At 36.1% G+C, this 27,502-nt stretch overlaps 1 protein-coding gene across 1 annotated transcript in view; it reads left to right on the forward strand.

Moving 5' to 3' along the window:
• The first annotated feature begins 1,130 nt into the window (after positions 1-1,130).
• ADGRG7 (adhesion G protein-coupled receptor G7) overlaps positions 1,131-27,502 on the forward strand; it is a 76,905-nt gene continuing 50,533 nt past the window's right edge. The window contains exons 1-6 of the mRNA XM_074210968.1: positions 1,131-1,245; positions 10,154-10,264; positions 15,624-15,728; positions 16,674-16,786; positions 21,205-21,354; positions 24,803-24,885. Coding sequence (XP_074067069.1) covers positions 1,131-1,245; positions 10,154-10,264; positions 15,624-15,728; positions 16,674-16,786; positions 21,205-21,354; positions 24,803-24,885 — 677 coding nt within the window. The remainder of the gene's footprint in view (positions 1,246-10,153; positions 10,265-15,623; positions 15,729-16,673; positions 16,787-21,204; positions 21,355-24,802; positions 24,886-27,502) is intronic.

Consider the following 27,502-nt stretch of genomic DNA (forward strand, 5'->3'; position numbering starts at 1 on the left):
TTTCCATTGGCATGGTCACAAGTAAGGGGCCCAGGTTGCACCTTAATCATTCCTTATCTTCAATATCAGGGTCAAAACTCATAAAACCATATGTAAAGTGTTCTATAAACCTTACAATATTATAGAAATATCATGTATTATTATTTTATAACACTTGGCTATATAATTTTTATCATACATTAGATTCCTCAGACACTTCTATTTAGACTATTGTCTAAAATTATTTTCTCTGTGGTTTTTTTTTTTAAGAAATACAATTGAACTCCTTGGGAGAAGGGAAATGGGAGAGACAGTGACTCTAACTATCCGTATTATGTTCTTTAGGACCAGGAAGTGGGAGTGAGAGCAGGGAGGGAAGAGGCCTTATATGCCAGAAGCCTGATTTTTATGGTACAGGGAATCCCTGAGTGGGGTAAAAATAATCCATAGAGATTATTATTAGAATAAATTTTCCCATAATGAATTTGTTTAGGTGATTAGACATATGTCTCTGATACACAGATTAAAATAATTAGATTTTTATTAATAAGTTATCCTCTTTTTATGCTAAATTGTTTTTTATCGCCCTTTGTACCTCCCAGTCTGTCTTACTTAAATTTATCCTAGATAAAAGATCAGAAAGCAAGACAGAACTGGCTTAGCCCTATATAATATTCCATGATGATTTGCCTTTTTTATTTTCCTTCTTTTTTTCCCTTTCTATTTCCTTTCTGGATTTTTTTTAGAACTCCAACCATTTCACCTTTGGTCCTCCTGGTATTCCCTCCCTTTCTTTATGGCCCCAAGTTCCCTCCCTATCTTTTGCCTAATCCAATCCCATCACTTCATTCTGCACATCTATAATTCCTTTCTGAGTTAGGATATGAGAAACTGAAACCCGTTCAGGTATAATTAGCTCTTTATTCTGATTAACCTTGGGGATATTCACAAAATGAAGATTCCAGATTGTATCTAAGAGGAGGAATATATATGAACCACTGAAGAAGATTCCTGGGAAGCTTGCTCACTTCTTAGCTGTACCTTTCAGTCTTTGTATTTTAAGTTTTAAACTCTCTGCTGAAGAGGAAAAGTGAATCAGATGGTGTTTTGGAAAAACTAGCCCAGGTGTGGACTCCTACTCTGACTACAAGATGTCTTCCCACCACAGGTGCAACTTTAGACAATTGGTGGGAATGATTTGTTTGCCTATAACTGCCATTCTTCTTGGTCTGTGCATTTGGAGACTCGTGATCAGGTTACAAAGAGGTAATGTCGACTTTATCTTGCTATCCCTTTAAAAGGAGGAAGTTCCTGCTTGTAGTAGACAGCATTTTCTCCAGGCACATTGGAATATCCTTTTCATGCATGGATAGAATGTTCATATATATTCCAATGCATGAGTGAATTAGACAAAATAAAATGAATCTAGTATTTGTGGAAATACAATGGGATGACTTTGGTAATTGAAATGGCTTAACCATGAAACAATAACCATCTACCAAGATATAAAGAGAAGGATACTACACACACAGACACACACACACACACACACACACACACACACACACAAAAGCACATCTCCATTTAAGTCAAAAGGGGGTTTGGGAACAGGAGAAATATCTATTACCACAAGCCTGCCACTTTGACAAATCAACCTCTTTTTCTCTGTAAAATGAAAAGATTGGACTAGATGATCCCTAAGATTGCTTCTATAATTGAAAATTCAAAAATTGTGAAGTAACTCTGTGGTCTTTTTAGTTATTTTGGAAGAATCCAACTAAAGGGTGGGGGGTTATTTGTGTATTATTTAAAGTTCATAAAGATATTAAAATTTATATCTTATAATTACACAGATGGGTGGATAGAGTGTGGGCCCTAGAGGGACCTCAAGTCTGAAGGACTTGAGTTCAAATAAGACAGGTCCCTTAACCCCTTTTGCCTCAGTTTTCTTATCTGTAAAATGAACTGGAGATGGAAATGGAAAATCAACCAAATATCTTTGGTAATAAAATTCCACAAATGGAGGGATGACTCAACAACAGCAAAAACTTTATATGACAGCCAAGACAGAGGTTATTTTCCCCATTTTACAGATGAAGAAAATGAGGTTCTTGGAGAGAAAGTGATTTGCAAGGTCACATAGTTAGTAGATGGACAGAGTATTTGAGTAGCTGTCTTGACTCCACACCTAGATCTCTCTCTTGTCTATTCTCCATGCTTGCAACTGCTCTTGTATGTATTTGTGGGGGACAGGAGCTTCCCTCTTTCCCTCTTTACTTTGGTCTATAGCTTTTCCTTATTCTTTCCTAGTGTGGAATTATATCTAAATCATTAAATTACCTTGAAAAATAAACCTTTAAACCTCTACTCCTACCAAAGTATGGATATAGATCAAGCAAGTCTCTCATTATTTAGGGAAGTTAGGTTGATGCAAGACTCTCTGGGCAAATAGTGGACAAGAAGAGGTTCCCTTTGCAAACTTTACTTTGGAATTCAGAATTCATATTTTTATCTCCTTGACTAAACAGATATATGGTGTGAAAAGGCACCAGGTATTCCTTTCTCTTCCTGGAAAGCATTTAGAGAAGACTATTAGTATACCTGAAGTCACTATAAAAATTGCTGGACAAACCTCTCAGAATGGGAGGAAATTTGCTACCTTCAGTGATGGAAAGGATTTTGCCTATTTGCCAATTTGCATATTGTCCCCTTATCCTTTCTTGGCTCAGGTGACTCTTCTGGGAGTTCTTTATCTGTGTTCCTTGGTTTGATTTAAAAATTCAGACCAGTTTGGACTTTCATGGAACTTGGTAGCAGTTCAGTTCAATCCAATAAGGATTTATTAAGTGCCTCACCAAAAGGTAATCTGGTGTATGGATAGCTATCAGTTTAGGAGACAGGAAGTTTAGGAGACTTCTGATGTATCCTGGGCAGGTTGTTTAACTCTTAAGACCTTGAATTGGAGGATGATTACTGATCTGAACTGGTAAAGGGATTTTTCCTTTCCAACAGTTCTAACATGCCATATTAAATGGAGCACAGAGGTTCAGACAGCTGAGCCAGCACTTAACTACCTGCATATTTCTCAGGAAGTGATTTAACCTCTCAATTCTCAGAGAATGAGGGTTTTGTTGGGCTCTTAGGTCCTTTCTACTACTACTTCTAGTTTGTTAATTCAAAATAATAGGTCTAGACAAAAACATATGAAATCCCCCAAGTAGGGGATTTTGTTCAATGGTTTTTAATTGTTTGACTTTTTGTGATTCTGCCCCTCCCAATTTGGAGTTTTCTTGGCAAAGATACTGGAGTGGTTCACCATTAGCTTCTCCAGCTTATTTTATAGGTGAAGAAACTGAGGAAACAGAATTTAAGTAATTTATTTAGGATCACACAGCCAGAAAGTGTCTGAGTCCAGGTTTGAACTGAGGAAGATGAGTCATCCTCATAGGTTTTTGCCAAGAAGTACCTGACACTTCCTTGATTTGTTTTTAGTCTTTTCACCTAAAAATATTTCTTATTGTATAATGGAATCATTATCTTTGAACATTTTAGTTTTCGGGAATTTTGGACATTCCAATTTGTCGCTTGGGTCAGGTTTTATACCTTGTCAATGAATCCAACAAACATTTACTAATTATATATATATTATAGGTTAGGCACTAACAAATAATAGGTGTTAAGTGCTGAGGAATACAAAAAGAGGTAAAAGATGGTCCCTAATCCCCAGGAATTTACAACCTAATAGGGGAGATGGCATATAGCAAAGCAAGCTATGTACAAGATAAATAAGATATATTGAACAGAGGGAAGGTACTAGAATTAGGAGAAACTGAAGAAGGCTTCCTGTGGAAGTTAGGATTTGAATTGGTTCTTGGATGATGCCAGGAGGAGGTCAGTGGTCAGAGCAGAGGGAGGGAGAGGGCAGACTTGGAGGACAATGCCTGGGGCTAAGAACTGGAGTGTCTTGTTCAAGGAACAACCAAGAGGCCAGTGACTTTGAACTGAAGAATATATGCTGAAGAGTAAGGTGTAAGAAGACTGAAAAGGCCCGTTATAAAGGTCTTTGAATACCAAAAGACCATTTTGTATTTGGTTCTGGAGGCAATAGAGAGCTACTGGAGTTTATAGGGAGGTGACCTAGTCAGAATTTACTTTCCTAAAGTAGAGACTAAATGGAGGATGGATTGGAATGGGAAGAGACTTGAGGAGGGCAGATCAACCGTATGAGTATTGCATTAATTAAGATATGAGGTGATGGGGGCTTGCCTTAGAGGGGTGATATTTTCAGAGGAGAGAAGGGGGAATACTTGATAAATGTTGCAGAGGTGAAGTGACAGGCTTTGGCAAAAGATTTGGAAACAGAAGAGTGAGAGATTGGAGGAGTCCGGGATGACTTCTAGGTTTTGAGCCTGAGGAACTGGGAGGATGGTGTTGTCCTCTACAGAAATGGGGAGCGCTTACTTTAGGGGGAAATATGATGAATTCTGTTTTGAACATAGTGAATTTAAGAAGTCTTTTGGACATCCAATCTGAGATATCTGAAAGGCAGTTGGAAATGTAAGACTGGAGATCAGCAGAGAAGTTGTGGAAGGATAGGTAGATTTGAGAATCTGAGATTTCAGAATTATCATCACAGAGATGTTAATTAAATCATAGGAGCTGATGAGATCACCAAGTAAAGTAATATAGAAAAAGAAGAGAAGAGGATCCAGAGCAGAATTCTTAGGCATACCTATAGTTAAAGCGTATGATCTGGAGGAGATTTAGCAAAGGAAACTCAGGAGCAGCCAAATAAGTAGGAGAAGAACCAGAAGAGAATGTTATCTTGAAAACTAAGAATGAGGAGAGTATCAAGGAGGATAAATGACCAGCAGTTTCAAAGGTTGCAGAAGATCAAGTAGAAAAAGAATTGAGCAAAGGCCATTTGATTTACCAAATGAGCATTGATAACTTTGGAGTGAGTAGTCTTACTGAATTGGCAAAAGGTTAAGAAGAGAGTGAGAAGAAAGAAAGTAGAGGCATCTATTATAGATTTCCTTTTTGAGAAGTAGAGCCATGAAAGGCAAAAGAGAAATAGGAAGATAGTTAACCAAGATAGAAGGATTAAGTGGTGGTTTTCTCAGGATGGAGGAGACATGGGCATGTATGTGAGTAGTAAGAAATAAGATAATAGATGGGTAGAAATTGATTATAAGTGTCAAACAGTTGTTTCTATTTCCAATTATTTATTCTATAACTAGTGTTTTTCTTCTAATTGTTTTCTCTAGGGTTCTCATTTCAATAAAATTTAAAAAACGTTTCTAAAAACTCTTGCTTTGGTTCTCCAAAGGAATTCTAGTTGAACTTATGTCCTATATGAATTTTTTACTTGAGATTTTGTTGGTAGATATTTGGACAGCCAGGTGAGTGAAGTAGATAGAACACTACAACTGGAGTCAATAAAAGGTAATGACTGTTTCATCTCACTTCTGCCCCAAGGTATTGTTAACCTTCTTGAGGAGTGCCCCCTCCTAACTCAGGACCTTTGTACTTAATCTATTCAATAATACAAACATCAACCTCACCAAGATCAAACCACCAACCTGTGAGCTTTATAAGTTATGCTAAAGGCCTCCACTAAGCTTGAGAATCTTCTTCCAGGATGCAACAGTCCGTGACTGTTGATTCCTATTCGTTATTAGAGAGAGAAAAGCAGACAAAATTTATACTTGTTTTTATTTTTTTAATTTAAATTTTCTTTTATTTCCCCAGTTACATGTAAAAATAAGTTTTAACATTCATTTTAAAACTTTAAGTTCCAAATTAAATTTGTTTTTCAATATCATCAATAGCAAGTACTCAGCATTTTTTCAGGTATAAACAGTAGGGGTTGATTTGCTACCTGATGAATATTAGGTAATACAAAGCTGCTAACTGGGTAATGACCTTCCCCCATTATTGATTGAGAAGTAATGGAACACTGAATCAACATAACCTTCACTAAGACAAACTTACCTGGACCTTTAGGAATCAGGTTGGTGGTTTGATCATGGTAAGACTGATGTTTGTATTGTTGTATAGATTAATTGCACATTGGTGATTATTTAATAAAGAATGAATTCAGTGAAGAGTCTTAAGTCAGATTTGTAGTTAGCATTTTGCCAAACCAGTTAGCTTTTATAAGAGTAAATTTGTTTGGATCATATATCTGCACCAGGTACAAGAAATTCAGTACAGTGTCACAGTCACTTACCTGATATTTATTTTTACTTATTTATATGTGTATCTGTTGTTTTCCCAATAAAATGTAAGGATCTTAGAGGAAGGCTCAGTTTTCTTCGGCCTTTACATCTTTAGTGCCTTATAATGTACCCAGGAGGAGATTAACAAATGCTTGTTGGTTGATTAAGTGATTGAAATCCTTGGCTGAGAGCAAATCTCTTCACTTTTCTCAACCTCCTTTTCCTTATTTAAAAATGGACCAGACAAGTTTTGTGGGTTTATGTTCTAAGATAATCCCCTATCCTGAGGCAGGAGATATTTTCCACTGGCTACAAATATTTCTTAAGTGCTTATTATGGACCAAACACTGGAGATACAAATAAACATAAAAAGAAAGACAGCCCTTTCCCTCAAAGATTTTTATATGGGGGAAGGAACTTTAAAAGGACAAGGGATGTACCTGACTCCTCAGTACATAGAATCAAAAGCACAGCCAGGAGGGTAATAAAGGAGGGCAGCCTGGGCACATCCCCAAAATGGAGGACTCAGAAGGAACTCGTCAATGGGAGAAGGAAGCCAGCGGGATATTACAGGGTGAGAAGGCAACTGATTTATGGTGGCAAAAGAAGTATGGAAATTGCTTACATTGACTACAGTGGAGTGTGTGAGGGAGAGACTGAGGTTGTGGAGGTTCAGAAAACAAAGTAGTATTCTTGAATTGTGCTACTGAAATATTCTCTAAAGGTGGGGAGAAGGAAAGAGCTGGGAGAGAAAGGGTGTGGTTAATCTTTAATACATGACATTCACACTAAGGAGGAAATGAGATAATAATATCTAGTTCTCTATATCTCTATGTGTAAATTATTGTCATCTAATAGATTGTTGTGACTGTACTTTCCCTAAGAATTCCTATATTTTTCTGAATGCACAGGGGTAATTCTTTTAAAAAAAATCCATGTATCACAAAGGAAAATATTATTACTCAGTCATGTCTGATTCTTTGTGACCCCATTTGGGGTTTTCTTGACAAAAAATATTGGAGTGGTTTGCCATTTCCTTTTCCAGTTTGTTTTACAGTTGAGGCAAGTGAGGCATGCAGGGTTAAGTGACTTGCCCATGATCATACAACTAGGAAATATTGGAGACTAGATTTAAACTTATGAAGATGAGTTTTCCACTACACAAATGATAGCTGTTATTTGTAGAATGTGACCTTCTGGCAGACAAAGGCCAAGGTTTTGCTTCTCTTTCTATCCTCAGAATTTAACTTTAGAGCCTAGGAGGTTCTTAATAAATGCTTACTGGTGGGCTCAATTTCATCCAATCCTTTCATTTTTAATAAGCATTTTATAAATAAGTATCTTGTTTCATCCTGTGAGGCAGATGCTGTGTTTATTATTTTTTTTTTGTCTTTTCCTCTACTGTTTACTACTACCCTGTTTATCAGCTTTCATGACAAAAAAATTTTCTGATTTCCAAAAGGATTCACAATTTCAAGGTTGATTAGACAGTTATGCTCAGCTTGACATTTGTGCTTCCCATGTTTCAAAGTTTAAATCAGTAGTAAGATTAGTATGTAATGCTCACACCATGATGTTTATAGACTTGCATTAATGTCTTTTTAAAAAATTTGCTAAATATTATATTATTTATTTTTGTCATTCTTTTCTTTCTCAACTTTGAAATTTACCCACAGAGAAGACAAACATTATTTCAATTTACATGTGGAATCATACAAAGCATTTTCCATATTGTATTTTAAAAAAAAGAAACCAAGAAAATTATCTTCCAATTTACACTCACAATTAATCAATTCTCTCTCCAAAGGTAGATAACATTTTAAAGAAATATTTATTTTATTCTAAATTTAAGAAATAAAACAAGTATTTTCATACAGTAGAATGAAAAAAAGATGATTATATATATATAGAACTGCAAATCGGGGGTACTAATTGATATTCCTTTAAAATATGCAATAAAATTATCATGTAATTTTTCCCCTTTTTCTCTCCCTTTCCTCTTCCTTCCTAACTTAGAGTTAGTTATCATTAGACACAAATATGTGTGTATATATAGATGTGTGTATATATATATATATTTATATATATGCTTCCATTTATCAGTTCTTTCTCTTGAAGCAGATAGTCTTCTTTCACATGTGCCTTATAGTTAATTTGGGTATTTATAATGGTAAAGATATTTTAATCACTCCAAGTTGTTCTTAAAACAATATTGCTGTTGCAATAGTCCACATTCTTTTGCTTCTGCTCATTTCATTTTCATTATTTTATGTAAGACTATCCATGTTTTTTTAGGATTGTTAAGCTGTTCATTTTTTATAGCATAGTATTATTCCATCACAATCATATAACACAACTTCTTCAACCATTCCTCAATTGGTGGGCATCCCTGTAATTTCTAGTTCTTTGCCACCACAGGAGAGAATTGCTATAAATATTTTAAAACATATAGGTTCTTTTCCTTTTCCCAATCATTTTCGGAAACAGATCTAGTTTGCTGGGTCAAACAACATAGACAGCTTAATTACTCTTTGGGTATGATTCTGGATAGTTCTCCAAAATAGTTGGTTCAGTTCACAATTCTACTATTAGTGAATTAATGAGCTAATTTTCCCCCAGTCCTTTCAACATTTGTTGTTTTCTCTTTCAATCATTTTAGTCAATCTGTGTCAGTATTAAATGATATCTCAAGTTTGTTCTAATTTGTATTTCTCTAATAAATAAAGATTTAGGGCATTTTTTCCATATGACTATGAATTGTTCTTATTTTTTTTATAAGGAAACTACCTGTTTATAGCCTTTGATCAATTAATAATTGGGGAATGACTTATAGACTTATAGATTTGACGAAGTTCTTTATATCTTTTAGATATGAAACTTTTATCTGAGAATCTTAAAAAAATCTATAAAATTCCCACCCTCAATTTTTCACTTTTCTTCTGATCTTGGTTACATTTATTTTAGTTGTACAACCCTTTTTAAATTTAATATAATTTAAATGGTCAGTTTTATAGCTCACATTGTTCTTTATTCTCTTGTTTATTCATAATTTGTTTACCTATCCATATTTTGATAAGTAATATATTCCTTGTTTTTCAGATTTTCCTGTGATATCTCTCTTTATATCATGGGTCTATTTTGATCTTATCTTGATAAATGGTATGACATATTGATTTATGCCCAAACTATGCCCAAACTGCTTTCCAGCTTTCTCAACAATTTTTTGCCAAATAATGAATTTTTATGCCCCCAACTTGAGCCTTTACATTTATCAAATACAAGCTTGCTAAATTTATTTACTGCTATAAATCATACATCTACTCTTTTCCAGAGTACTATATGAATAAAATTGTAAAAAACTTTTTTTTAGGTTTTTGTAAGGCTTGCCCAAGGCCACACAGCTAGGTAATTATTAAATGTCTGAGGCCAGATTTGAACTCAGGTACTCCTGACTCCAGGGCTGCTGCCCTATCCACTGTGCCACCTAGCTGCTCCATAAAAAACTTTTTATAGAGATTTTATATAGATTTAAATAATTGGAGAATTAGTAATTGTTCATGGGCAGGTAGGAAACTAAATTAGCTTATATAATCAATGCCATCTTAATCAAATTACTAAAAATTATTTTATTGAATTAGAAAAATAATATCAAAATTCAAAGAATAGAAACTCAAGAATATCAAAGGACCTGATGAAAAGCTTAGAAGTATCTGAGGGAGGATTTGAACTCGTCTTCCTAGTTTGAGCAGTGTATCCATTGTACTACCTAACTGCCTCATTGAGTGTTTGCTGTTGGTAATGTTGTCTATTCCTTGAATAGGGCACTAGGGTAACAATCTGTTGTGATCACATTCCATATAAAGTGATTTTTATCTGGAGAAATTACTCTGCACAGAATACTAAATAGAAAACCAAATCAGCTTGTTTGGACACTTACTACGTTGTTTTTCTAGGAACAGCAACAAACCCACCTTCCTCTTTGGAATTCTGCAAGAATGGGGGCATCTGGGAGAAGGATGGATGTGTTTGCCCAGAACAATGGAAGGGATGGAGGTGTGCTATAGGTAAGTTTCCTTTACCTGTGTGGCCAGGTGGTAAAAGATTGAAGGTCTTCACCACAGTTCTAAATGAAACCATTTGTAACTCCTATTGTGTCAAAGGAGATCCTCAAAAAAGATAGTCCCACTCATGACTTTTCTGTGACTCAGAATGATTTAAAAACAATACCTCCTTAAAAAGGAGGATAGTAAAGAGACGGGAGGATGGAAGAGACTGAATGGGGTAAATCTCATTACATTAAGAGGTACAAAGGATTTATTGCAATAGAGGGGAAGAAGGGAGGAGTGAGAACCACCTGATCTTACTCTCATCAGATTGGCTTAAAGTTAACACACACAGTTAAGTTAAGAAACTTATCTTACTTTTAAAGTGTTAAAGGGGAAAAAGGGGAGGGGGACAAAAGGGGGAATCAACGTAAAGAAGAGAAGGAAGAAGGGGCAAAGGGAAAAGGGGGAAAAGGGGGAGGGGGTGGATATAGGAGGGCAAACACACTGAAGGTGGTGCTATTCAGAAACAAAACACTGGGGAATATGAATAAAGGGAAAAAAGGAGGAGGGGGGATATAACCAGAGGGAAGAGAACATGGAAGGCAATAAAGAGTTAGTAATTATAATTTTGAATGTGAATAGGATGAACTCTCCCTTAAAAGGTAAGTGAATAGCAGAGTGGATTAAAAACCAGAATCCTACAATATGCTGCTTACAAAAAAGACAATCCCTGTTATCAAGAATCTTACAGTTTAATAGATCAGAAATTTTTGTTAAACATCGGTTATGTGCTAGATGCAGAGATTCAAAAATAAAATGAAACAATGAACTTATATTCTTTGCAGGTGAAGAGAAGAGTGTGATAGATATTGGAAGGATAAGGCAAACAGGGAAAAGTATGAGAAAGTAAGGAATAATGATCAGGAAGGGGAGCTTAAGGCTAGCCAGCCTCTAACACAGAAAGATATTGAGTAAAGTCATAGGGCATTAGGCTGTGACAATGATGAAGTCATCCTAAAATTGCCATTTTGATAATATAAATTGAAGTTTCTTCTTAGGTTACTTTAACTGATCATTCCAGAAATTTACTTTAGGATTCAAGAAAACCTGGAGTTCAAATCTGATCTCAACCACTTACTAGCTATATGACCCTGGGCAAATCACTTAACTCTGCCTCAGTTTCCGCATCTGTAAAGTGTGCTGGAGATGAAAATGGCAAGCCACCTCAGTTTCTTTGCCAAGAAAATCCCAATATAATAGCTGACATAATATTTTTGTTTGTTTATGTCTAGACCTGTGATTTAGTCTCTTAGAACTAGAGATAGAACTGGAAAGGACCTTTCAAATCCAACTTCCTCATACAGATAACAAAAGTTGTTACTTTCCAAGAAACATAGAAGTAGTAAGTATTGGAACAGATATTTGAACCTAAGTATCCTATCTAATATGCACCCAAATGAAGTGATTGAACATCAACTACACTTTAGGAGTCCATCAGCTGCACGTATGGGGACAACAACATATTAGGAGCTCATCAGTTGCATGTTGAAAACACTATGAAATCGTCTGTGTGAGTGTGTGTGTGTGTGTGTGTGTGTGTGTGTGTGTGTGTGTATGTGTGTGTGGCAGGAGAGACTTGAAATTCAGTAAATCTTGCAGCTTTTTAGGAGTGAATTAATTAAATGTTTGACCAAATATATCCCATGAATGAATAAATTTCTAATTGGCCCTTGGCCCAAAAGGTTCCCCAGGTCTGGCATGTCACAGAACTGACTTAAAACAAAACATGGCAACTGTCAGTGGCTGGGAACATTTGCTCAAGCTATTGAAGGCAATATGGATGGTATTACCTCCCTCAGAAGAGGATCAAGTTCAGAGCCACCTCCCTACCTAAACATTTGTTTCACAACATTTCTGGGCTAGCTCTGTGTTGTCTGCTGAGGCTTTCAGACAATCAGCCAGGTCATTCAGAGTCATATGGAAGAGATGCTACAGAACAGGTGGCCTAGGGCCCAGGGTTCCTTTTTATTGCCATGGCCATATGCTTACCCCCATCCTGTACTTTGCCTGGTGAGTATAAACTTTCTAGTTGTGATGCTAATGATGCTAAAATATCAAAGCAGTTTAGACTGGAGAAAAAAATTGGAATAAATAACTATTCCAAGTGCCAAACAGCATAGCACATAGGCAGACCTACTACTTTTCTTTTTCTTTTTTAAAGTTTATTCTCTCTTTTTTTTAGGTTTTTTTTTTTTGCAAGGCAAATGGGGTTAAAGTGGCTTGCCCAAAGCCACACAGCTAGGCAATTATTAAGTGTCTGAGACCGGATTTGAACCCAGGTACTCCTGACTCCAGGGCCAGTGCTTCATCCACTGCGCCACCTAGATGCCCCCTACTACTTTTCAAGCTGAAGGAGAAGCTTGCTATTATTTGTCATTCTTTGGCAGGACCCGCATGAGACCAAGTCCTGATTTAAGTGAGATTTTTCTTCACTGGTTTCCACCTTTTAATTAATAGTACTCATCTCCTTTTAGTTGCTGTAGTCCCTCTTTTTTTTGACTCCTTGCATACTTATGTAGTCCCTGATTGGACCAACATTCCCACCTCAGCCTGGGCTTCATCACTTTACTCCATATCATTGTATTTTATAACAAGCTCCAAGGTAACAAAAAAACCTAATAAATTAATCTTTGCTCAAATGCTATTGTTCACCCTTTCCCTGTCCCCTTACCAAGTAACATATGTACATTTTACACAGGAAACTGCTTATTCAGTATTATTCTCACTAGAGAGATAAATGTCAGAAGTTTCAAACTGTTGTGTAAAGAAAAATTGCCTTAACAGTTAAAGAGCCGTAATTCCTTATCAATTACTTGACACTTAAAAGAGGTTTAATCAATTTTTTTTGATTGAGTGGACAGTTTGAACACTATATATATGTAATATACACATATAATACATGAATATCACCAGAATAGTGATTAAATCCAAGGGAATTGATGAGAAACTGAGTGTTGAAAAAGAAGAGATGATGATGATTATTGTCTTTCACTCTTGAAGAAGACCAGGATATCAGGGGAGGTGATGCCATGATAAACACATGAATTGGATTTGAGTGCAGGGTTTCTGTACTAAGTCATCTTTCTCCTCTATGACCCTCTGGATTCAGTGGCCAGATACAAATCAGAACGACTGAAGTCATGGGTGCCAGGCAATCAGGGTTAAATTACTTGCTCAAGTATCTTAAGCTAGTTTAGTGTCAAGTATCTGAGGCTGGATTTGCCTCCTGTCCTCCTGACTCCAAGGTTAGTACTTTATTCACCATGCCACCTACCTTTCCCTGAGAAGAGAAGAGGGTCCAGGCTAGTTTTAAGGAATTCTTTAGTTAGGAGGTATATATCATGACTAATGAGTCAGTGAAGGAAACTGAGCACCTTGTAAATTAAAGAGACAACCATAAAACAATGAAAATAGAAGGTTGTAAAATTATCAAAATTATATTAATTGCTTAAAAGAAGATATATGTGAAGGCACTACACCTTGTTCCTTTCCAAATATGAGAGGTCCACAGGCATAATACAATGTTTACATTTTCAGATATATTTTTTTTTACTTTGGCCTATTAATAGGTTTTGTTGATTTGGAGTAGAGTTCTTTTTTCCTTTTTTCCTTTAAAAATATTATTTGTTATATGGGATGATTCTCTAATAGGGGAAAGGATGCTGGTAGAAATTCTGATGGTATTAAAAAAACAAAAGATATCAATAAAACATATATAAGAGAGAGACAGACAGACAGACAGACAGACAGAGAGAGAGAGATGGAGACAGAGAGACAGAGAAACAGAGAGAGATCAGGAGATCAGGAGTAACTTTGGAACTTTGACAGAAGCATGACATTGGAAGCCAGATTGTGAAGGGTTAAGGAGTGAGTGAAAAAAGAGAAGAGCAGGCAGTGACAATATGATTTTATCAATTGATCAATAACTAGGGGTCAGTCATTGTACTAGACACTGAAAATGCAAATACAAAAATACAAAGAATAAAGCAATCCCTAAGGGAGAGATAGCAGGCATATCAACTTGTCCTGCCTTACCCTGCCCACACCACTTCAACTCCACTTCCCAAGGACCCTGAACCCAATGGCCTTGGAAGAGTAATATGCTCTATATAACTGGTCCTTCCTCTGTATGCAGTTTCACAATCCTCTTTGAAGGGAGAAATCGCTGCAGCAAAGAGGCCCAACCTCTTTGCCACCAAGTGCAGACCAATTGGTACAGATAGGTAAGCCCTGAAAATGGTAACATCCCACCCATCCCCCTCAACCTGCCTTGCTTCTGGCCATTATCCTTGGGAGGACCTCCCCCCCACCCCCAGATGTGGTCTGGTTTCTGAGAGTGTTGCTGCATCTGCTATTGAAGACTCAGAAAGATATCAAAGTCCTTGGCATTGTTTAGAAGTTAAAAATAAGAGACACATATAAACATTTAAGTGCAAATAACATTAAAGACTGCATTACCATCTGCTTTGCCATTTCTCTGTGGGATTTGTCCATCTGACTTGTGGCTGAAACCTTCTATATGTGCTGTCTACCCCCAATGGAATGGAATTGCCTTGAGACCAGGGACTATATTATTTTTTTATTTGCATTCCCAGCAGATATAGTGCAGAGTGTTGGACCTGGAGTCCTGGAAAGGACTCGTCTTCCTGAGTTTAAATCTGGACTGAGATACTTATTAGCTATGTGACCCTGGGACAGGTCACTTAGCCCTATTTGCCTCAATTTCCTCATTTGTAAAATGAGCTAGAGAAGGAAATAGCAAACCACTTCCACATCTTTGCCGAGAAAACCCCAGATGGGGTCCAATCCTGAAGATTGAATGACAACAACAAATTTCCAGAATTTAGCACAGTGCTTTGCATATATATTAGTATATAATATATTTGCACATATTAGTAATTCATACTTGTATGAATTATATAATATTGGGGAGACAAGTACATATACAACAAATACAATATATAGATCAATAAACAGGCTTTTTCAATGAATTTCACTATGAAAAAAAGTAGGAGAGAATGTGGATGATACCTTGAGAAGATGATAGGATCTAGTGGATTTTTTTAAAAAATAGAGGAGACTTGGGCATGTTTGAAAGCAATAGGAAAGAAACCAATAGATAATGACAGGTTAAGGATTATGGGGATGGTTTGAGGGGGCAATTATTCTAAAGGAGAGGAGGAGATAGAATTAAAAGTACATTGAGACTAGCCCTTGATGGACCTTTCATCCCACTCAAATCATACCATGTGGGCCATATCCTTTGAAAATATTTGTTATGTTAATAAACCCTAAATATATTGTCTTTCCCATACAGCTAATTTCTGTAAAAATAGCACCTATGATAAATTCCATTTTGACAATATCACAGTGGGCAAATATGGACCTTCCATAGAAAAATGTGAAAGCCACACCAAAAATGGTATGTATTCTCTTTGTATAACTTAGGTATAAGAGCTGTCAGGTTGTGTTAGAACCATGGTTCATGGTCCAGGTCTGTGACAGAGGACCACTTTAAGGGATGGGAGAAAATTTAGACAATGCAAAAATAAATGATAACCATAAAGTTTATTTGTTAAAAATACTTTTATTTGACTCTAGTAGTCACCTCAAATATTTTTCTTCTATAACAGTGACTTCTCTACTTTTTTACATAATGTGTTCCTCTTTATTAAAAAAAGAAAAGAAAAATCCAGAGGTGCCTTCATTAAATATATATTTACTTTTAAATGAAATTATGTTATATACTACCAGGATAATTTATGTACATTATGTATATGCAATAAGAAATTTGAAAAGGATAAAATAAAGAAAAAATAATATTTTACTCTAGACTCAAAAAGGGAGACTTTTATTGAGTTTATTGAGTAGGAGGGCAACAAGATTAAACCTCAGTCTTAGGAAAATTACTTTGGAAGTTGTGAGGAAGATTGCTTGGCAAGGGGAAAGACTTGAGGCTGGGACTGAATTAGGAGGCTCTTGTAATAGTTTAGGTGATGAATATTAGGGTGATGACCATGGGGTAAGAAGAATAATGAACTCATGCCTTTGCATCTCTTTCCTGGTAAAGTGGGGAGAAGAAAGAAAGAAATCAAAGAAAGGAATAAAGGAAAAAGAGAGAAGAAAAGAGAGAGAGAAGATAAGAAGGCAAAAAGAGAAGAAAGGAGGGAAAGAAGGAAGGAAGGAAGAGGGAAGTCAAGAAGGAAGGAAGGGAGGGAGGGAACAGGGAAGAAAGGAAGTTGAGTTGACCTTCAGATGACAAAACCTTTCTTGGTGCATTATATCAGAGTTTGTGCTCAAGAATCCATGGTCATCTCTGTAGGACTTTAATAGGGGACTAATTGAATTATTTTTCTTTTCATTGAAGCGGGCTCCCCAAAGGCAACTCGGTTTTGCAACATAAGTGTTTATGGTGACATAGTTTTAGAAAATCCTTCCGAAGTGAACTGTGATCAAAACCTGGAGACACTGGCAGCTCAGGTACATCTCATGCCATGATTTTTGTGTTCCTGGGAAGATAGTGGGAGGCTGTCCCAGGTTCATAAGAAGGATAAGTAAAGTTAGGCCACCCCTCTACTGAAACAAGGTCTGGAAAACCTTTAAAATGAACACTTTTTGTTTTATTTCATGAGAATTTAAGAGGCCCACTTCATATCTTCTACAATAACACACCCTTTATCAGAGCTGAAAATTATATATTACAATTAAGCATCTAAAAGTGACAGAATTGTAGAAGCAAAGAGCTGGCAGGAAACCTTTGGAGACCACTTAAGCTAATTCCCTACTTCCATCACATATATTGTTGAGTAAGAAAGACACAAATCTCCTTGATCCCCTCCATCAGAATTTAGAGCCACTCATTTCATGAAGGAGAAAACAATCCAGTGAAGTCAAGATGGAAATGGTTGCCCATGCCCAGATTACTGAAGGTTGCCAAGTGTCATGATCAAGCCACATTTTCATCAGTAGCTGAAAATTTTTAGCCCACCTCCTCATTAAATGTGCACCAATCAGGATTGAATTTCACAAGTCAGGGGAGTTCCCTTTCAGATGGGACCTAAGATATTTCAGAGTCTCCCTTAGCATGTTTGGTTACCAAGAGAAACTTCTGATCAATTTAATGATACATTGCTAATAATACAGAAACTCTTGTCTTTCATTGGCTTCACTATGTTATATTGTATTTTTCTTTTCTTGTTACACTTTTCTCAATTACATTTTAATCTGGTTGGACCCATAAAACAAGCCAAGAGCTTGATATCTCTGGTGCAGGGAACTGCCAGCATAGAACATCAACTTATTTGTAGCTTATTGTCCTAGTGATTTGCCTAGATCACCAAGAGAGTAAGACTTGCTATTAGTTTCAACTATTAACTCTGCAAATTACCTCAGATTCTTTCATCTTAGCTTTGTCTTGTCTCCTTACAGACCCACGTGTTAACAGGTCTTATAGAAAATTTCCACTTGGATGTTCACCACCAGTACTCTAAATTCAATGTCTAAAACTGAACTATTCTTTCCCCTAATTTTAGTCCTTCTTCTGTTATTATATCATTCATTGTCTCTCAATGAGCCTCCTATATTCAAAATCTCATTATCTTTGACTCATTCCTTTGCTCTATTTTCACCATGCAGTTAGTTACCAAGTTCTTTTGAGTCTCTCTCTATATAATATCTCTTGAATTTTCTCCTTTTATCTGTTTGTTCTTGTCATCTTATTAAAATTGACATAGGCAATTGTTGTTCAAACATTTTTAGTCATAACTGATTTTGTGACCCCCATTTGGGTCTTTTTTTTTTTTTTTTGCCAAAGATACTGTAGTGTTTGCCATTTCCTTCTCCAGCTCATTTTACAGATAGGAAAACTAAGGCAAAAGGATTAAGTGACTTGCCCAGGATCACAAAACTAGGAAATGTCTCAGGTTGAATTTGAACTCAGTAAGATGATTCTTTCTGATTCTAACCTGGCAGTCTAAAGACTGTTCCACCTAGCTGTTCTACTTGGGCAATGAGAAACCTCCTAAAAGGTTTGTCCACCTTACCTCCATGCTTTCTGAGACTTTCCTTCGTATATTGGTCAGATTTATATGAGTTGGGCAAACTACTCATCTGCTCAAAATCTGTAAATGATCCATTATTACTGAATAAAGTTCAGAATCTTTTGCCTGGCATCAAAACTCTCCATAACCTGTTAGCACCCTATAGGCTCCCAGTGAGACTTTGGAATGCCATGCCAAGAGACTGGAGATGTTAGATTCCTCAAGGGTTGCCTTTGTGATTAGAACCCTAGAATCTCCCAAGTTGGAAAGAAACACACATGTTTAGTCTGATTCTCTACTTGAACATGTGGGCTTGTGACCTTGGGTTATAAGACCCAGATTCCTGTCTCAATTTTGTCATCAGTTAGATGTGTGACCATGTACAATTTGCTTCATCCCCTCTGTTTCTTCACATTTAAAAATGAAGAGATTGATCCAGAACATAAATTTAGTGCTGGAAGAACCTTAAGATCATTTACTCCAATCAAATCATTTTGTAATTGAGGAAACAGACTCAGAGAGAATGTCTCAAAAGTAATATCATAGGATCAGAATTCAAACACAGGACTCAAATCTATCATTCTTTCTATTATATCATTATTTCTGAGATCAAAAAGTTATATGATCACAAATTTAGAATTCAGAGATAGAAATGATAGTCATAATTCCACCTTAAAATGGAACTAGACAATGAGAGGGAGAGACCTCAGGGGTATGACATTCAGGGATGAAGTGAGATTCTACATGTAGTGATGAGGTTTCTGGAGTGTTGTAGAGAAAGACTAGAAGAACCTGAGTCCAGTCTGGAGAGAAAGAAGACTTTCATATTAATTAGTTAATTAGTTTTATCCCATTTTCTATTTCAAGAAGGGATGAGGATACTAAGAAAATTTTACTATACTTTTTTTTTCCTTTGGGGAGGGAGTGAACTAGTATATGTAAGGGGAGAAAGGTTGTAGGAAAAGGAGTCAAATATGAAAGTTTAGGAAGAGGACAAATTTTGCCTATTTATAAATTTTGTGTAACAGTGACTGGGACAATTTTCCTAAGTAATTTAATTTCCTCACAAGAACCTCTGATTGACTTATTTGCCAGTCCAATCTCATTGCCTAGAAGTTATAATTTGAAATTTGTTTTTTAAAAAAGGCTGTCCAATCTGAAATTCTGATTTGTTTTCTGAAAGTGTGCTGCCATCTAGCAGGAATTAAAGAACAAAAATACTTCTATTCAATTTAGTAAATTGTTTTTATGGACTTCCTTTTATCTGCATATGACAGAACTAAAGGTTACTTTGAAAAGTTGTCTATCCTAACCTCCCACTTTCCAACATTATCTGATTTTTGAAAAATTCCAAAATGTTGGGGAAAGCTTCTAATTTGTGTGTGTGTGTTTTGTCAGTTTTGTCCTTTGGGAGGCAGTGTAGTATTATTAAAAGATTGTTGGATCTGGATTTAGAGGTCAGTGGGTTTAATTTCCAGCTCTATCACTTATTGCCTATGTAACTTTGGACAGTCTTCACTATTTAACCTCTCTGGGCCTCAATTCTCTTATCTGTAATAAAGGGGCTGACCTAGATGATCTTTAAGGTTCTTTCCAGTTTAAAAATCAGGGATCTTAGGACCAGTCAATCAACTAATATTATTGTTGTTTGTCCTTCATTTTTGAAGAGGATCATGACATCAGGGAGGTGATGTCATGGCATGCAAGTGAGTTGGATTTAAGTGAGGGGAGGGGCTGTGCATAGTCATCCTCTTCCCTTTCTCCTCTGGAGTCCTCTGGGTCCAGTGGTCGGCCAGCTATCAGGAGATGGCCCCAAATGCAGTAGGAAATCTTAGCCTTTTTAAGGTAGATCTTTCCCAGGTCTGTTTGACTGAAGCAATGCCTATGCAATGATTAAGACTAAGTAAGAAATGAGGCAGAAACTGGACTCATTTTCTCAATCAACCAATAAATTTGTGTTAAACACCATATGTGCCAGATGAGGCAGCTAGGTGATGCAGTGGATAGAGTGCCAAGCCTGGAGTTTGGAAGATTCATCTTCCTAAGTTCAAATCCAGCCTCTGATATTTATTGTGTGGCCTTGGGCAAGTCACTAAACTCTGACTTAGTTTCTTCATCTATAAAATGAGATGGAGAAGGAAATGGCAAACTACTCTAGTATCTCTGCCAAGAAAATACCAAATGGGGTCTCGAGTTGGACGCAACTGAATATCAACAACAAAGTGCTAGGCAAGACTATAACATGTGCACTGTAACATGTGCATGTGCACTGGAGGGATATACAAAGAGGCATTTTTGTTTGGGAAGTCCTAGAGTCTTATCTCAGGGGTTGCTTTCCCATATATGTTGAAAATTATTGCATCACAATACAGTTATGTAAGGGGAGACTATTTTCTGAGCCTTAAGGAGCTCACAGCCTAATGGGGGAGACAACAAATAAATATATTCAAATAGGCTACATAGATAAGAAAAATAGAAAATAATTACAAGAAAGAAAATACTGGAATTGAAGGGATGGGGAAAGACTTCCTGTAGAAAAATGGGATTTAAAGAAAGCCAAGGAAACCAGTAGAGGTGGAGGTAAAGAGGAAGAACCATCTAAGTGTGCAGGAAAGTCAGAGAAAATGTCAGGAGCCAAGATGGAGGGTCTTGTTTGGACATAGTAGGCTCTTATTAATATTGGCAACCCTAAGCAAACCAATTTTTCCAAAAATTGTGTGATATAAATATACATATCTATGTATATTTAAATATACATATCTATATGTATATTTATAAATATACATATCTATATGCATATATATATATATATATATATATAGCAAAATTGGGAAGAGTTTATTTTGTTGTTTTGAACAGGTGGAAAATATCTCAGAAAATTCTATGGAAATTTCTTCTGAAGCCCTGCTTTTAACCTCTGATGCAACTAGACTGACTTCTGAGAACATCTCATCTGCTACCATTGTGGTACAACAGATTTTCAATATGTCCAGAAATGCAACACCTGAGGTAAGACTCCAGGACTTCTCAAATAAAAAAAAAAAACAGTTCTGAGGTCCAGGACAGGGGAAGGTTTTTGTACTGAAAATGGGTTTTTATTTTACTATATGTTACCCAACCCACATGTTTTCCTGTTTACTTTAACTATCAGAAAATGGACATCAAATGTATTGCCCAGGTGCTCTCCTCTCAATTCAAATAAGCAGTCCTCTCTCACTTGACCTTTTCTGATTCTCCCATTCTCTGCCATTTGAAGCCGCTTTCTTTTAATGACCATCAAATGAGTTTGTGTGTTTATATACAGTCAGTCAGTCAGTAAATATTTGTTAATGTACCAAGCACTGTGTTAAGAACTGGAGTATAAAGAGATGCAAAAGTCAAAGGCAAAAGTCTAAGAGGGGACTTATACCATTAACTATGTAAAAACAGGATATATGTATATATATATATATATATATATATATATATATATATATATATATATATGAATTAATCAATAGAGACAAGGTACTGGAATTAATGGGGAATCTGAAAATGTTTTCCCTAGAAGCTGAGATTTAAACTGAAAGGAGACCTGGGAAGTCAGGTGGGAGAGATGAGGAGGGAGAGAATAAACTGGACAGCAAATGAAAATACCAAAAGTTTTGAGGAGGAGTGTCTCATTCAAGCATTAAGGAGGATGTCACTGGATGGCAGAATATGTTGGGGCAGGATAGGGATGTAAGGTATTAGAAAACTGGAAAAGTAAGGATTTAATTTGATCTAGAGGTACTCAAAAGCCCCTGGGCTTTATGTGCTTATATATAATATATGTATATATTTTATATATATAGCTAGTTTTTATATTTTTATATTTTATATTTTTTGATGCTTGCAAAATGCTTTAAAAATATTATTTCATTTCACCCCCAAAACAATTTGGGGGTTTAATTGTTATTATAGATGAAGAAATTGAGATACAGTTTATGTGACTTGTCTAGAGTCCCAGAGCTAGTAAATGTCTGAAGCTGGAGTTGAACTCATGTCTTCCTGTCTCCTAATCTGGCTCTCTATCTTCTGAGAGACCTGTCTACACATAGTATATATATATATATATATATATATATATATATATATATATATATATATATATATATATATATATAGTACAGTTAGATAATAGTTGATAAACAGCAAATATGATTATGTATGTATAAATGGATGTATATACTTAAGTATGTCCTTAAATCAACACCATCCCTTGTTTCCCCCCCACCCCTCCACCCAAACTACATATCTATATCTGTAGGGGGCAACCTGTGCCCCCACTGCCTTGGTGAGAAGCTGAACAGAGGAAAGACACAGGCAGGTGGGCAATGCAAGAGAGCAATCCGTTTATTGTCCAGAGAGTCAGTCTATTTAAAGATGAAAACCACAAAAGGTATGTAATCAAAAATGCAAGCTTGTGAGAATAGTACCTTTTGATCTGGTCACAGACCTTTGCATTATTTTCCCACGTCCTGGGTACAGGATTTGTTTTGTCTAACTCGATACTGGGCTCTGCACCTGCATAACTGTGTTGAGCACTTTCAGGCATATTTTCTTCCCAAGTGATACCCCCTCCGTTCTCAGGGTCCTTATCTAGCATTTCATAAATCTCCAGGGTTCATAGAGAACTGTAATGGAGCAATCTTTGAGCATGCACCACAAATACAGGTGTCACCTATGATCAGGCTGGGACTGTGGATTCAAACTCCTGCTCCAAGCCTCTACATATATCCTCTGAAGAGACTATAAACTGCTACTGACCAGATGACAGAGAGCTAAGGTCTTCAGTGCAGATTAAGAAATATATATTTTGGACATGGTTAATATAGGAGTTTGTTTTGCTTGACTATACATGTAATAGGGGTTTTGTTTTTCTTCCTTTCTCAGTGAGAGGAATAGGATAGAGAAGAATTTTTTTTGTAAAAATAAAATAACATTTAATTTAAAAAATAAAGAGACTGTAAATCCCTTGAGGATAGAATCTATTTCATTGTATTTGGGCTGTGTATCTTCATTGGTAACTAGGTAGGGCAATGGATGGAGCACCAGGCTGAAGTCAGGAAAGCTCATCTTCCTGAATTTAAATCTGGTTTCAGACACTGTGACTTTGGACAAGTTATTTAATCCTGTCTGCCTAAGTTTCCTCATCTGTAAAATGACCTGGAGAAGGAAATGGTGAACCATGAAAACCCCAAATGGGGTCATGAAGAGTTTGACAAGAATGAATGATAAATTCTTATCATCTGACACACATTAGTTGATTAATAAATGCTTATTAAACTATGTAATTATTTTAAAATAAGTTTTTACTGACATCATATATTTTTAATCATTGTAATTATTCCTTCCCTTCTCAGAGAACTATTCCATATAACAAACTCTTTTTTAGAGAGGAAAAAAAATCAGCACAACTGATCAATACATGTGTAATATGTATTCCCCTCTAAAGTTTTGAGAAGTTTATATTTTCTTCCATCTATCTCTAATAAATTTTTCAAGTTATGATTTTTTTCTCTCCTACTATAAACATGGTATTATGTTCTAGATCTTTTTTATCTCTTTCTTTTATCTGGTCATATGATCTCCCCCTTTCTTTTTATTTCTAAGTTAAGTTAATTTTTCTTTTCTCCCTTTAAGTTTTTGGTTCCCCTTTCTATAAGAATTTGTCTCATTGTCCTCATTCTCTACCCTTTTTTGTCTACTCTAGATCCTCATTCTCTGATTGCTGACCCCTGTAAATATCTGGTCTCTTTCTTTTTCCTGTATTCCTCATACAATCAAAGTTTCCATCTGTACTCCCTCTCCCCCCTTCAAAAGTTAGTTTTATTTCCCCCATTTGCCTCCAAATTTCCTCTGTGGATTCATTCTCTCCCACTTCCTGAGATGCCAGTTGTCCCCAGGAATTCCAAACCTCTCCCTTCTGAGGTAGAAGGAGTAGATATTTCAAGTACTAAATCCCGAAGGCCACACCCTGGTCTCCATCACACCCAAGGTCTCCATCTCCTTTCACAGACTATTTCTCTTCATCCATAGGAAAATTCATCATTTAAATCCCCTTCCAATTCTTACTCTTTTCAAATCTTTCCCTTTCCTCTCCTCACTCCTCCCCTTATAGACTCTTTTTCTTTCTGAGACTACAGGGGTCATCTTCACCTCATTACTAGCCCTTAATTTAAACTGTTACACTCCTTTTTCTCCCTTTCATGTACCCTCCCACATGATGATGTCACCTCACTAAAAAAAACAGTGATTTATTTGTGGGCTGTGTTTCCAGGTTCTGTCCATAAGGCCCCCCTCTATGCCTCATTACTGTTACTTTCACTAGATTTCTATATTTCTGTCTTCTAGGGTACATTTAGAAAAATAATTCTTAATCTAATATTTATTGAAATTCATTGATTCTCTGAACTTTTGGTTTTTCTTTAATCAGGCAAAGAAAATCGCAGTAGCTACAATAAGCCAAATTCTAGATGCCAAAGAAGTTGTTTTCCAAAATGCTGGAAGCTTTGGAAGGTAAACAAAGTTAAAATTTAGAAATAAAATACAATGGAGCATAATTCATTCATTCATTTATTAATTCAATAATTTATTTGATTATTGCCAATATTCTCATTTTTTTTTTTGCTTATTGCCAATTTTAAAACAGGTTGCTTTATTTCTCCCATAGAGTCATACATTTGGCTGGAGTAGTGAATTGTAGATTGAAAGGCTGGGTTTCCAATTGATTATCTATTGTGTCCAAATGCCTTTGTGGCCCTAAAGGAGCAAGCCTATATACTTATAGAGGCAACATAGTCCTTGTAGCTCTGGTAGTCTAGAGGTTATGTAAACTGCTTCTAGTCCTTACCTTGTAAACTCTAGTAGGCTTGCCCAACTGGAAGGACCAAAGTCTGGAAATGAATGACCCCACTCCTTTTTTATTCTCACTTTATTGCTTTTACAGCAGCATCACAAATCTAGAACTGGAAGGGATCTTGTAAGCCATTTTATGCAAGTTCTATATTTTACAAATATGGAAACTGATTTGTGTTGATGCTTCAACATCAGAGGTGGAATTTGAGCCTATGTCCTTTGATCTTAGATCTAGTGTTTTTTTTAAATTATGCTATGCTACCTCCTATCTAAATCATTCACTACATGGCAAGTGGATAGTCTATTAGTTCTTCCCTTTCCTCCTACCTCCTCATCTCAGGCTTGAGGTCACTGTTCCAGCCTCATATTGGGTCTGTGTTCAGCACTTGCAAAAATCCCTAGGTCAGTATAAAAGCATACCTTCCCCTATTTCCTTTGATTAATTTATTAGTATATATATAAATCAATAGGCTTTATTTATTTATTATTTATTTATTTATTTCAGTTCTGAGTATATAGGATTATGGATTTATAGATAGAAGGAACCTTAAGGCTCTGTACCAGCCACATAACAGAATTCTATATAGGGGCTACCCTTATAAATCATATATACAGTTATAGAACAGAGACCCCCCTATTAACTACACTGAAAAATAACATGACATTAGGGACAAATGTCCAGTAGACAATAAAATTATAAGAAAAAAATAATCCATTCACAGTTCTAAGAAAAAATTCACTGACAACTCTGCCCCATTTAAGTATGTGGCTTAGCTGTACATGTACTTAGCTACAGCAAGCCTTCCTTATACTTTTAAATGGTGTCCAAATCTCAAGTCACTTTATGCAGAATCTTTGCAACTTTCCATCTTTATCATTTCATCTGTTATGGTACTGCCATTCTTTTAATAATTCAGTCACAGTGTTTTATGGTAAATTTCTATTTAAATCACCCCAAAAGGTACTATGCCATTTTGGAGGATAGGGTGAAAAAGTTGGGAAGAAGGAAGAGAATGTAAGATCTTCTCTTTCATCTGAAAAAGGATATGAGTATGGAGCCTAGGAAAAGAAGGGGAAAGTATTGATATGGAGATTAAACTGACAGCACTTTCAACCTTAGTTTGACTTATGTAAGGGACACATTGCTGACTATAAAAAGTTCTAAGTTCAAGAATCTGTGGGAACACAGATTGGAGACACCAAATTATAGCAAAGAAAATTATTAATGTAATAGAAAAGGATAAGTAGGGGATGCTTTATTTCTCCACCAGGAAATGGGGTGATAAAAAATATCTGTTTGAGTGGGCTAGGGTCCTTTCAGTCATATAAGTTTGATTTGTATTAATTCCTTACAGACTCAATTTAGAGCAACATTCTCTCCTTTAAACTGAATTCTTTGTTTGGAACTGGTAGAACTAAACCTTATACAATATATACAACCCAATGATTCAGTACTTAGGTGCCATCCAAAACAGAAAGATAAATTTTAAAAATTTTAAAAATTGACAAGTTTGAGGCAGAGAGACCATAAGAGATCCTTTGTTTAACCGACTTTTCCATATAAAACTCTTCCACAAAATTTCCTAGCTCCACACAATGCCCAAGAGTAGGCATTGGGAAAGCCTAGATCTTGGGGATGGCACTCACATTTTCCTTCTTTACTTCATACAAAATTTCCAGAATCACTTTTCTTCATCCAAAATTCTACTATTTCTGCTCCTTGGGTCCAACACTGGTTCTTAAACAGATTTGGAAATTGATTAATAATAAGAGAAACATTTCCCGGTGGCAGAATGAGTGGATTGGAGAGTGGCAGAAGAGAGGTGGAATGTGCTGTATTTAATCAACAATATTGCACAACTATTCTCTTATGGTGAAGCTTAAATTATTAATAACTAATCTTTACATAGTGTTTTAAGGACTTTGCATATATTTATTCTATTTGATCCTCACAACAGCTCTTAAGATCACCATTTTAGGGGGCAACTGGGTGGCGCAGTGAATAGAGCACTGGCCCTGGAGTCAGGAAGTCCTGAGTTCAAATCCAGTCTCAGACACTTACTAATTACCTCGCTGTGTGACCTTGGGCAAGTCACTGAACCCCATTGCCTTGCCAAAAAAAACCCTTTAAAAAAAGATCATCTTATAGATGAGAAAACTGAGGTACAGAGAGGTGAAAGGATTGCTCAGTTTAGGAATATCTGAGAGGGGATTTGGATTCAGGAGTTCCTAACTCCTTCAGTACTCTATCTACTGTGCAACCTAGAAACCTCAACTG

Source organism: Macrotis lagotis, chromosome 1, assembly GCF_037893015.1.
Source record: "Macrotis lagotis isolate mMagLag1 chromosome 1, bilby.v1.9.chrom.fasta, whole genome shotgun sequence".
NCBI classification, from domain to species: domain Eukaryota; kingdom Metazoa; phylum Chordata; class Mammalia; order Peramelemorphia; family Peramelidae; genus Macrotis; species Macrotis lagotis.